Below are 12,976 nucleotides of genomic sequence, written 5' to 3' on the forward strand. Positions count from 1 at the left end.
TCATAAATGGACCCCAAATGTCCCTTAGTTATGGGCACTCTTTTAAGATACCAGGCATGGTTGTGGGACTGTGTGTATTGAATACTGCTCCCATTAAACACTATGAATAAAAACTGAATCAGTTTTGGCTCTTTCTAGGCTTCTTATGTCTCCAGAACTCTTCCGGCAGATTTTTAACCTTCAGGTATCCCCTATGCTCTTTTACTGCACCCTTTTACTGCATCCTACCTTGCAGATAGGAACTCTGTTTAATGCTGCAGGCTGTAATACTATTGCAGGCTGTAACACAATAGCCATGGTTTTATTTCAAAATATCTGGAATAAACACATAGAAGTAAATTGTTCTCCTAAAGCTTCAGGGATATTATGCAACACAGAGGAGACCTGAACTGAACAGCAGACCTTGCTACCTGGTCTCAGGATCAGAGAACATTTCCCTTTCCTGAAATGAAGATACAGGTAACAAGTTCTGACAAAGTTATCAAGCATACTGGTACTTAGTGTGTGTCTTGCGCTATTGTTGTTGGCTTGGGAACAGTAATGTTTATGCAGGGGTGAACACAATGTGCGGAGTCCTAGACTGAGGAATTCAAGCTTCAATCATTGGTTTCCTTTCCTGCTGGGAAGAGCATTACAACTGGTCTAACAAACTGCTCATGTTTAAAAGGTATTTCTGCTTTTGTAGATGACATTCTCAAGATATTCTCTTCCCAAATAGCTAAAAAAGCAAAGTATTTTAATAAAAGAATAGCCTTGCTGTTTAAACAAAAACACATCCTTATTTTTGAATCAACGGATTACTTTTTCTACAGTAAATAAAATCAGCTTTCGTTGGCTGTGCTTCTGGTGCTACATAACTTTACAATACCATCTCTTCTGAAATATTCCACAATATGGTCCCCATCAAAATCATTATTTCACAATTGAACTTTCTGCACTGTAATTATGCCTACACTTGTATATCTCTGGTGAAAGTGAAATGGGCAGAACAAGGAACTGTAGGATATTCCTGAACGCTGACATTTCAGTCTAAACAGTCCAGGTGGCAGCTATTGTTTTCTTCCCCATCACATTCACTTTTGTCTGCTTTTCATGCTGTGACTTCTATTCAGTCACTCTTGTCTGAAATGGATGCTGGTGGGTATCACATGAAGTGCAAAGTGACTTCTTTCCACCTGCTGAGTACATCCTGAACTGAAAAAAAATCAGAATTCAAGCATATTCCCTAGTTATACCTTTTTCTACTAAGAAAGCAAGCTGATTTATTAGAAGTTCATATATCATAGAATCATAGAATCATAGAATAGTTAGGGTTGGAAAGGACCTTAAGATCATCTAGTTCCAACCCCTCTGCCATGGGTAGGGACACCTCACACTAAACCATGCCACCCAAGGCTCTGTCCAGCCTGGCCTAGAACACCGCCAGGGATGGAAAATTCACAGCTTCCTTGGGCAACCCATTCCAGTGCCTCACCACCCTCACAGTAAAGAATTTCTTCCTTAGATCCAATCTAAACTTCCCCTGTTTAAGTTTGAACCCGTTACCCCTTGTCCTGTCACTACAGTGCCTAATGATGAGTCCATCCCCAGCATCCTTGTAGGCCCCCTTCAGATACTGGAAGACTGCTATGAGGTCTCCATGCAGCCTTCTCTTCTCCAGGCTGAACAACCCCAACTTACTCAGCCTGTCTCCATACAGGAGGTGCTCCAGTCCCCTGATCTTCCTCGTGGCCCTCCTCTGGACTTGTTCCAACAGTTCCATGTCCTTTTTATGTTGAGGACACCAGAACTGCACACAATGCTCCAAGTGAGGTCTCACGAGAGCAGAGTAGAGGGGCAGGATCACCTCCTTCGACCTGCTGGTCATGCTCCTCTTGATGCAGCCCAGGATAGAGTTGGCTTTCTGGGCTGCGAGCGCACACTGCCGGCTCATGTTCATTATCTCATCAACCAACATCCCCAAGTCCTTCTCTGTAGGGCTGCTCTGAATCTCTTCTCTGCCCAACCTGTAGCTGTGCCTGGGATTGCTCCGACCCAGGTGTAGGACCTTGCACTTGGCATGGTTAAACTTCATCAGGTTGGCATCAGCCCACCTCACAGGTGTGTCAAGGTCCCTCTGCATGGCATCCCTTCCCTCCGGCGTGTCAACCGAACCACACAGCTTGGTGTCACCGGCAAACTTGCTGAGGGCGCACTCAATCCCCCTGTCCATGTCACTGACAAAGATGTTGAACAAGATCGGTCCCAACACTGATCCCTGAGGGACACCACTCGTTACCGGTCTCCAGCCGGACATCGAGCAATTGACCACAACTCTTTGCATGCTGCCATCCAGCCAGTTCTTTATCCACCAAGTGGTCCAAATATCAAATTGATGTCTCTCCAATTTAGAGACAAGGATGTCGTGTGGGACAGTGTCGAACGCTTTGCACAAGTCCAGGTAGATGATGTCAACTGCTCTGCCCCTGTCCATGAGTTTCGTAGCCCTATCATAGAAGGCCACCAAATTGGTCAGGCAGGATTTCCCCTTAGTGAAGCCATGCTGGCTCTCACCAACCACCTGGTTGTTTTTCATGTGCCTTAGCATTTCTTCCAGGAGAATCTGCTCCAAGAGTTTGCCATGCACAGAGGTGAGACTGACTGGTCTGTAATTCCCCGGATCATCCATTTTCCCCTTCTTGAAAATGGGGGTTATATTTCCCTTTTTCCAGTCGTTGGGAACTTCACCTGACTGCCATGATTTTTCAAATATGATGGCCAATGGCTTAGCAACTTCATTTGCCAATGCCTTCAGGACCCGCGGATGGATTTCATCAGGTCCAATTGACTTGTGTACGTTCAGGTTCCTAAGATGGTCTTGAGCCAGATCCTCTCCTACAGTGTGCCCAAGGTCTTCCTTCTCACAGTCCCTGCATCTGCCTTCCAAGACTTGGGTGGTGTGGTCAGAGCATTTGCCAGTGAAGACCGAGGCAAGGAAGTCACTAAGAACCTCAGCCTTCTCCAAATCCAGCGTAGCCAGTTCTCCTGATGGCTTCTGGAGAGCGCCACCTTGTCCCTAGTCTGTCTTTTATTCACTACATACGTATAGAATCCCTTCCTGTTATCTTTCACATCTCTAGCCAAGTTCAATTCTAACTGGGCCTTAGCTTTCCTAACCTGGTCCCTAGCTTCCCGGACAACATCCCAGTATTCTTCCCAGGCCACCTGTCCTTGCTTCCACCTTTTGTAAGACTCTTTTTTCCCCTTAAGTTTCCTCAGCTGCTATTTATCCATCCACTTCCTTCTAGTTGGGATGCAACACTCCTGAGCTCATAGTAGGTGATCCTTGAATAACAACCAACAGTCTTGGGCCCCCCTGCCCTCTAGGGCTGTATGCCATGGAACCTTACTAAGCAGGTTCCTGAAGAGGCCAAAGTCTGCTCTCTTGAAGTCCAGGGCAGTGAGCTTGCTCTTCTCACTGTCCTGAGGATCTCGAATTTGACCATCTCATGATCACTGCAACCAGTGCTGCCCTGGAGCATTACATTTGCAACCAGCCCTTCCCTGTTGGTGAGCACGAGGTCCAGCATGGCACCTCTCCTTGTCAGCTGCGCTATTACTTGCAGGAGTAAGTTGTCTTCTACACAATCGAGGAACCTCCTGGATTGTTTGTGCCGGGCCATACCATCCCTCCAACAGATATCAGAGCAGTTGAAGTCCCCCATGAGAACAAGGGCCTGTGAGCGTGAGGCAGTTTCTATCTGTCTATAGAGTGCTTCATCCACAGAGTCCTCCTGATCAGGCAGTCTGTAACAGATCCCCACAGTAATGTCCCCCATCACTCTTCTCCCTTTAACCCTGACCCGCAAACTCTCTCTTGACTGCTCACCTGTCCCCAGACAGACTTCCATACTCTCAAGCCTATCCCTAACATAAATAGCAACTCCCCGTCTCCCTGTCTGCTGGGCCTGTCTTTTCTAAAGAGCCTGTAACCTTCCATTCCAACACTCCAGTCATAGGAGCCATCCCACCATGTTTCTGTGATGCCTATTATATCATACTCCCGTAGTCGTGCACACATCTCTAATTCCTCTTGTTTGTTTCCCATGCTACGGGTGTTTGTATAGAGGCATCTGAGCTGAGCTCCATATGCAGAAATGAAGGTGCAAGTACAGAAATCAGTTTGTAGCCAAAGACAGTTTCTTTCTGTCTTCATTTTGAAATCTTCAGCGCATGTGTGTTTGCACAGAACAGTAGTCATATCGAGTCAAGGTTCTTCTAAGCCAGTAAATCATCTCCTCCAGCATTGACCTGTTTGGAGTAAGAGAAGGGCAAGCATATGCAATATTTCCTTTTAGTGGGCTTTCAGTCTTCAACTCTGCAGCTCAGAATATGGCTGTTCGTTAACCTGGAGTGAGCGTCTGTTTCAGGTACTTATCCATTGCACCCCTGAACCTGTGTAAGCCTTTTGCACCCTCGACCCCTTTGGCAGCAAGTTCTTGCTTGAAGAACTCTTGCTTTGAACTTGACTCCTACACATCTCATTTCATTCTCTGTTGCTATTGGGAGAGATGAAGGAGAGACAGAAAAAAAAAAAAAGAAAAGATACAAAAATCCTTGTCTGTTGCTCTTCACTATTTAAGGTGCAAGAAGTATGAGTGAACCATGTGTTGATTACACTGAGTGGATGTTTTCTGCTAATTCTTTACCCTTTTCTGTTAATTCCTAATGTTAATTTGCTTCTTTGAATGGTACTGAACAGGGACATTTGCATTGAATTATCCATTATAACACCATGATCTCTGTCCTGAATAGCAACTGATTTTTCCTTACCTTTATTTAAATACCTTGATCATTGTTTGCTGTTTTGTTGTTACTTAACTTCTTCGTAAGATCCTTTTATAATTCCACACTATGCCATATAAATATCATTACAATTGCACTTACTATCACTTCATTTCTTACCTGTTTGCTAGATCATTTGCAAATACCATAAAATAACACAGGTCTCAGCACAGATCCTTGTAGAAGTCTGCTGATAACCTCACTGCAGGTACTCACCATTAATTCCTACTCTCTTCATTGTAATTGTGAGACTTTCACTCTTAGTCAATGGCTGCTTAATTGCCTTAAAAGCTTAAGTTAGACATTCTGACAAAAGATTTTTGAAAATCTATGTACATCATATCAGTCAGGTCATATTCATCCACCTAGGTTTGATTCTTTTAGAGAACTTCAAGACGATCAGAAGATAAGATTTCTATGATGTATAATCTTATGCCTTACAGATGTCATCACAATAATATTTACCCAAGTTTCTTTAATTTTATCCATAAATATCGTAGAATATCCTTATATTATAGTTCCTTCTAATTTTCTGGGATGTATGTAAAGCTTACTGGCCTATACTTCCCCCTACCTCCCCTGCAGACCTTCTGGGTTTTAAATTGATCTCACATTTTTCACCATCCATTCCTCAAGAGGAAGGCAGTTGTTGGTGAGAACTTTCGTGCAACCACAGGTAATTCAGTTCTGGCCCTGGCAACGTACTGCTGTCCATTTATCTAATTTGTTCTTTAAGCTTTTTCTTAGTTGCTTTAATTTTAGACAGATTCTGTGCTGAAAATAAGGTGGTGGGTTTGTTTTTTTTTTTCCTGTGAACAAAGAAGGGTTCCAGCATTGAAGGCTTCTTAATTTCCTTCATAATAAACACCAGTGCAAAGAATTCATTTCACATCTTTGCAATAGCCTTGCCCTCTCTGAGAGCTCCTTTTAGATCCTTGCCATCATTTGGCACTGTAGGCTCTCTGATAGGCTTCTTGCTTCTGTTATGCTTGGAAGAAATATCTTAAAGTGGAGTAAATGAACACATAAGAGAAATGAAACTATGGAAACTTCAGAGTGTGCTGCACATTCAGATATTTCTTTTCATTTTTCAGTGTTTTCTGATAAGAACCATTTATTGTGATTTTACACTTAGTGTCAAGTGATAAAAGAATCAGAAATCATCCCTTTCAAATCTGAGACAAGGAACTTTGTAAGAATGAGGAAAATAATATTACATTCCTCTGACTCTTCTAATAATAATTTGTGGAGCTTCTGAACAGATGTTTCCTTCTCTTCTGACTAAATCAGCTCTAGGGTTAAAGTAAGATTGACTCTATCTTGCTGGCTTCTCCTTCATTTTATATCCTTCATAACCAGTATCTAATAAAATTTAATCTAAAATTCCAGAGCTCAAGTCAGTAGTTTCACCATTTGTCTTGCACATGGCCGCCACCTGACATGACAGGCTTTGTCCACTTGATCTCTTCCCAGAAGTGTTATGGTTTTTATATGTATAATTTTGTATATAAAAATATTTGAATAGCATGTAGACTTCTTAGATAGCTTTTCCAAGAAACCATTGCTAGCAGGATTTCGTGGAACCTTCCAGTTTTAAGCAGTTTAAAATGCTTCCTCTTTCTGCTGTGCTGCTTATTCAATTTCAACCCCACATGTTATGTGTTGTAATGATAGCAGGTGCAAGGTCTTCTTTCACTGTTTTCTGTTAGCAATTGGGCCTTCTGCTTGAATCTTAAGTCTGTTCCAAGGCTGTTCAACAGCTGGAGGAAGGAGACTGAGATCCCTTACAGTGTGGATCTTTAGGGAAGTGTGTTACATTAGAAGTTACTTTCCATCAGTCTACCAGCATCTTATATAAATTCTCTCTCATGTTTGATGCAGCATCTAGAGACTTAACAAGAGTCTTTTGTAGTTTGTCCCATTTTTCTGTCAGTCCCCTATAATGGGAACGGTGAGAGTGGATTTCTCGTAATTGAAAGCATGGTTTTATTCAGAAGCCATTTGTTATCAGTCACCATTTCCCCAGAACAATGGAATGAGAAAATACACCTTTTATGATTGATATGCTATGTGAGTTTGTGCTTCTAGATGAGAAGAAGTGTTCTCTTAAAACTGGAAAAGTTAGTTGATCCTTGGACATTTATGTCACTTTTCTTCAAGTGAATGTAATAATCCCCTTTTCTGAGGCTCATTGCATAATGCTGAGAATAGAACTTTTTCACCACGTCTCTCAGTTTTATATACTGCCCTGTGCCAAGCATCTTGCATCATCCAGTTCATTTTTCATTTTTGGAAGCTGATCATATATTACTGTTGTACATGGCCACAAGAAAGTCATCAGTAGAGTTTTCCTGAGTTCAAAGCTAGAAACAAAATTCTTCACCCTTTTGCTGGTACCAAGTGAAACCATGTTGACCTCACGTTTGGTTTAATGAAGGATACTGTCCTGTGTTGGAAAGTGCTAATAACTATTATAATGTTATAATAAAGTGTGTCCTCCCTCCAATACAGCAGAGGCACATTTCTCAATACATCAAAACAAATCTGCTTCTGAAAAGCCTCAGAGAAAATGTCAGCAGTAAATTAATCATAATTCACACATTATCAAGAAATATTAGGACAAAGTTCTGCATATTTAAGGTTTTACTTGCCATCTTAGGTAATGAAGGAATAGCTAATGCTATTACATACTCTTACCTTCCCTAAATATTATACATTGTTTTGTTATTAATTTCAACTGATTAATGCCTAGAAATGCTCTTATACTTTGGGTAAAATTATATTGTATTAGTATATGCTTAGCTTTTCAGTAGAAGGACGTTAATGAATCCCACCTAAAATATAACTGCATAAAAGATCATTAAAATTAACCTGATTTATCATCTTAATCTGTTTCAGTGGCCTTCAGAATTGGTCTTTTTCATTCACTTGTGAGAGTATGACCTGTAAGCAGATGTAGGATCACCCTGAGAAATGCGTACAGCAGAAGGCTCTATTGTGCCATTTATTATTTTTAGTCAGAGCATTTGAAGAATAGTTAATATAAACAACAAAATGCTCGGTGTTGAAGTGCCTGCTGGTTAAAGCTACGTTCAAATGCCATGTGACAATTTGACAATTTGCTCTCTTCATTTTCTGTTAATAAAAAGAGGTCTGCTGTGCCTGCTCCTAAGCTGATAATGTGAATCATCGTTTTTCTTAGATTTGTCTAAAATAAACCATGGACTGCAGAAGCCTTAATTAACACATTGTGTTTTAAAGGAAAATTTGGATATTAAATTCCTTGGATATTAAAGTACTGTAGATAATAGAATCTCTACATGAAAATTCTAAATAATTTTCCCTTAAGTTTACTAAGAAACAAGAAGTCAAACTTTTATCTTACTAATTTGAAAATTGTCACTATCCTTTCATTTATTGTGCATCCTGCTGAATTTAAAAACAAGTGCTCTTAGAAAGCACTGAAGTCTTCTAAAACAATTTGTTTCTAGGAGCCAAGATGACGTTTAAGTTTTGGTTTTGTTTTTCCTACACCCTTGAAATGTAGTTTATTATATAAATGTCTTGAAGTAAGAAAGACCTTAGCTGAAGTATTTTTCTTGAATTTTGATATTTTTCATCAGAATTTCTCATCTTTCTCTTGCAGATTCTTGTGGTCAGCCTTACTGTTCTCACCTATGTGTGTATGTGTGTACATGTTAAAACGTCAATCTGTGCATTTCTGTCCTCATACTCATCTTTTTTTTCCAAGAAAACCAAAGTGATGGTCTATGTTTTTGATGAGGAAAGCTCATTGAAAAGATTTCAAACATTTTTAAAATATGCAAATATGCAAAAAGTACCAGTGTTGCAGAGGAAAAAACAGAAGTCAGTCACCTTCAGTTAGTATTTACAAGGCTGTCTCAACAAAGCAGTCTTGCTTAAAGTAACCATTCACCCTCAGAGAGGTCACTACAAGAAGTTGTTTCCAAAGTTGAGGGCTGGAAACAATCTACAGTCAGCCCAGTGCCCATCAGATCTAATTCCCATTGGAACTGGATTGCATTTTTATCTCACAAGCCATAGGTATTCACAATAATCTTAATCCTACAATGCAACATGTGACCTCTGCAAATTATTACACATTTTAAGACAGGTTTTTTCTTAGAGGGTACTCCAAGCCTTAAAGGATTATATTAAGTGAGGAAAAACATTCCATTCCCAGAGAAAACCCTAAATTCAACACTTAGTCTATCAGCTTCCCTAGAGTAACTGCCATCAGGACAGCAATCTTGCAAGTTTCTTTAAAAATTCTGTTCAGCCTCTATTTTTCAATGTCATTACTTGAGTGTCTTATGGTCGAACACTTGAATTTACTAGCTGTAGTTCACAAGGTATTTATTTCCAATCTCTTTTCATATTTAAGTATGAGTGAATTAAACAGTCTGACATTACATCTGTGCCAGTTAGACTGTGACCTAAGCAGACAAGACAGGCCAATCCAAATCCAATTGCAGAGTTCTCAAAAAATAGAAAACTAATATAAGTGAGAGAAAGAAGGCTACTCAGGTTTTGAGTGTTCACTGTTTCACCTAGTTCTCCAATTCCAAAAGCAGTTGTGAAAAATAAGGAAGGAAAGAATGTGGAGGAAAGGAAAACTTACTCTCCCTTTACCTTCTTGAGAACATAATATTAAAATGAAAATTCTTCTTAGACAGTCCATCACTTTTCTTGTCTGAATTCTTGAAAGACAGGTCCAAGTCTGGTTTTGAATTTAAAAAAAAATAATCAAGTCCAAACCACTATCCAAAATATTTGGGATGGTAGGAAAGGCACATTTGTTGTCAGGTTTAGTTGCAAAATAGTTCTTGCATTTTATGGCATTCAGTTTATGGATGGACCCAAGCCTTTCTTGACAGACATGATAATTTGTAAATAAAAATAACCAGCTCAAAACAGTGCTGTTTTATTTTAATCTGTCCTCGAAGCAATTAAAGAAAGATACCTAGAAGACAAAATGAGTGAGAATTCTGAAACTATCTATTTTTTCTATCTCAGCCCATCTCAGAGCCAGATTCTTTTTTCTGTGTGTTCTTTTTTCTCAGGAGTAGATAGATACTCCCAAGAGTGTGTCTCAGAACTGTGTCGCAAAAATGTGGTTTTATATTCTGCTTGTTGCAATAAGGCTAACAGGAAGAAAGAAAAATATGTTTCAGAGTTTGTGCTGTTTTCTAAAAGCATGTTTTCAAGAGAAGAGTTTTTCAGTGTATTAGATGGTACATTTTTCTAACACCTTTTTGTGTGCTTCTTTTTCTTCTGGATCATTTGCTTCTGTGCAAACATCCACTGTAAATGTATTTAACAGTTCTGAAAATTTTAGATGTTGTCAGTAAGGTTCTTTATGAAAACAAACTCCATGAAGTGACAGATTCCCGGTACATGGTGATCCTAGCCTTAGTGCAGGTTGACAGATATGACATCCTACTGGCTCACCTTTTTCACTTACTGTTATCTGGACCCCTAGGTCTTTTCTGTCATATATATGACATGCCTCAGTGAGGTTTAATATGACAGAACTGTTTGCTTTATCACTCCAGAGCACAATCTTTCCTGACAATGAAATCAGACAGTGCAATTTACTTAAATTTGTGTGCGTTCCATGTGTCAGAAGGCTGAGGTAAAGTATCCTGGCATCCATCAAAAGAGAGAAGATAAGTTATTTGCTCTTTCACATCAAATTTATACCAAAGTATATTGATGTGCCTGGTTACTCATATCTCTACCATGCCTGATTTTTATTGTTGTCTTTACAATAATTTAAGGAGTTCAAGCATTCTTTCCACCTTGATTTGACAGATCACAACTATAAGTGATTTAAAGGGTGAGAGAAATGTTTATGTCATGACCAGGTAGCAACTTATCCCTTCTAGATTTAAGTATAGTACAGAAAGTTAAGGTAACATTTTAGCAAAAAGATGTTCATAGAATCGTAGGTTGAGTCTGAGAACATTCACAGAATGTTGTCTTTTTTCATGTCATTTTACTACACTTTTCTCAGTTCTAGAAACATTGAGATACAGTTTTAGAGGCTTTGGAGGAAATACAGGGCGGATCTGCACTTTGGTTGTAAACTAAGTGGGAAGCAGTAGCTGGTTTGTTACCCTGGAGCTGGAAGAGAGTAACACGAAGATTTCAGATGCTTCTTTTTAAAATATGCGCTATGTGGGGAAGTTGTGACTGCAAAAATATCATTTGCAAAATGTGTATTGAAATTTCTTTAATTTAGTCATCATTTTAATATAAATACATTAACCCCTTTAGACTGTGTGATTTACATACAAGGTTTATTAGTTGTTAGGACTAAACTTGATGTTTAAAAATATGCCAGTGCTTCTTTTTTTAAAGACTATTTTTTGCATCCTTTTATTGCATACATGCTGCCATTTGTCAATATGGGGTAGGGGATCAAAAACACGTGTTCAGTCTAAGTGGGGGATTCCTAAATGTTGTCTGCTCTTGCTTTTCTCACTGTGATTTGCCTCCCACCTTTATTTTAAAATCACTTTCTGCTATATTGTACCTCTGGGAAAATATCTAGAAGATTCAAGGAGCTGAAATTCAATGAGATCTGAGTAGGCCACACTATTTCGCCAATAGTACTAATTTTCTTGAGAAAGGATATTATATATCTTTGGGGATGTTTTGGGAGAAATATATGCTACCTTATGCTTGTATGGGGATGAGGTAGAAATGGCTTGAATTTAAAGGTTCAGCTGAAAAGCTAAATTGTCTAGTTGCAGTCTGTTCTTTAACTATATTGCTGTTTATCTTTCAAGGCAATGGGAAATGGGAAAGCTAGCACAAATGTTAACTGAAAGCTTTAAAAATAAAGATCAGTGTTCAGAGAAGAATCAGCATAAAGAGATATCAATAATTGTTAAATATTTAATATTACAGGCCAGATGGAATTGGAACAGTATCTGTTGAAGAGAAAGAAAGGTTTGAGGAAATTAAGGACAGACTTTCCTCCCTTTTGGAAAACCAAATAAGCCATTTCAGGTGAGTGTATAATTTATTCAATGAATATTAATTTTTTTCTGGAAGAATTTTCTCATTGTGTTCAATTTTGGTCTTTAATAAGTGGATTCAAACTAAAATAATCTATCTGAAAATAAATTTTGAATATATTAAATATGAAATAATTTATTTACACAAGTGATTGTGCTTAAAATTTATTTGTGTGTCATGTTGGATTTTTCTGTGGTAGAAAAGATTGTTCAAGAATATAGGCCTGGGTTTGTTGATGCTTTTTAACTTTATGCTTTCTATATCTCTAAGAAAATTGTCTACATGAAAATAACAGCAATTTCTGGATTTGTACTGATTAGAAAAATCGTACGAGTAGAGAACAATTTTGATTAATGGCTACTAAAATTTTTCTGGATGTCTAATGTCATTTTCTTGGGTTTATGATATACTTAACAGCTAAGGTCCATTGTCCTTAGCAAAGAGTTTGTCATATGTAAGGACTGTCAATGCGACTAGAAGTTGTTTAGGGAGGGAGTACGAGAAACAGGGTAAAATATCACTTGGGTTGCTATTTCCTTCTGTTTTCTAGCAATTGATGGTTTATGAAGCTTAGCATGAAAACAGCATGTAGACTATCTAATCTGTTACTTTACTCACTAAGCCAACCTATCTGCCATTATTTTGTCAATCTAATAATAATTTTTTAGAATGTATTCGTAGATTTTTTTTCTCTCTGTATCACTTCATGACAACCAATTCCATAGTTTAAATAGCACTGTGTGAAACAGCTTCCTTTTTTTTGGCAAGGTTGCCTGTAATTTTGTTGGATGCTCCTCTGGTTTGATGAGGAGAATGTCTAGTATACACTGGTATCTGTTATGTTGATAACTTGGTCATTGGGGATTTTTTGAGCAGAGAGTACATAGCAGCCTTCACTTGGGACTTCATATTTGTGTTAATCTAAAGAAAGCTAGAATTCTTCTTAGAGGGTATTTGTTTTGGGGAAAAAAAATTATACTCCCTTCCTTTATTTCCCTTAAATATTCTTCCCTGACACATCAGCTGTTTCCTGCCTTCCATTGAATTAAATAACTCTTTCCAGGGAAGGGATACAGAGCAGCATAGGACACAGTGCCTGCTTCCC

At 38.8% G+C, this 12,976-nt stretch overlaps 1 protein-coding gene across 7 annotated transcripts in view; it reads left to right on the top strand.

Moving 5' to 3' along the window:
- The window catches only part of CADPS2 (calcium dependent secretion activator 2), a gene marked incomplete at both ends in the record, with an annotated part of 338,118 nt that overhangs the window by 228,448 nt on the left and 96,694 nt on the right, over positions 1-12,976 (top strand). For all 7 annotated transcript variants that reach the window (XM_080622719.1, XM_080622717.1, XM_080622722.1 and 4 more), the window contains one exon: positions 11,761-11,862. In XM_080622719.1, the coding sequence (XP_080478845.1) occupies positions 11,761-11,862 (102 nt within the window). The remainder of the gene's footprint in view (positions 1-11,760; positions 11,863-12,976) is intronic.

This window comes from Psittacula echo, assembly GCF_963264785.1.
Source record: "Psittacula echo genome assembly, chromosome: 1".
NCBI lineage: Eukaryota > Metazoa > Chordata > Aves > Psittaciformes > Psittacidae > Psittacula > Psittacula echo.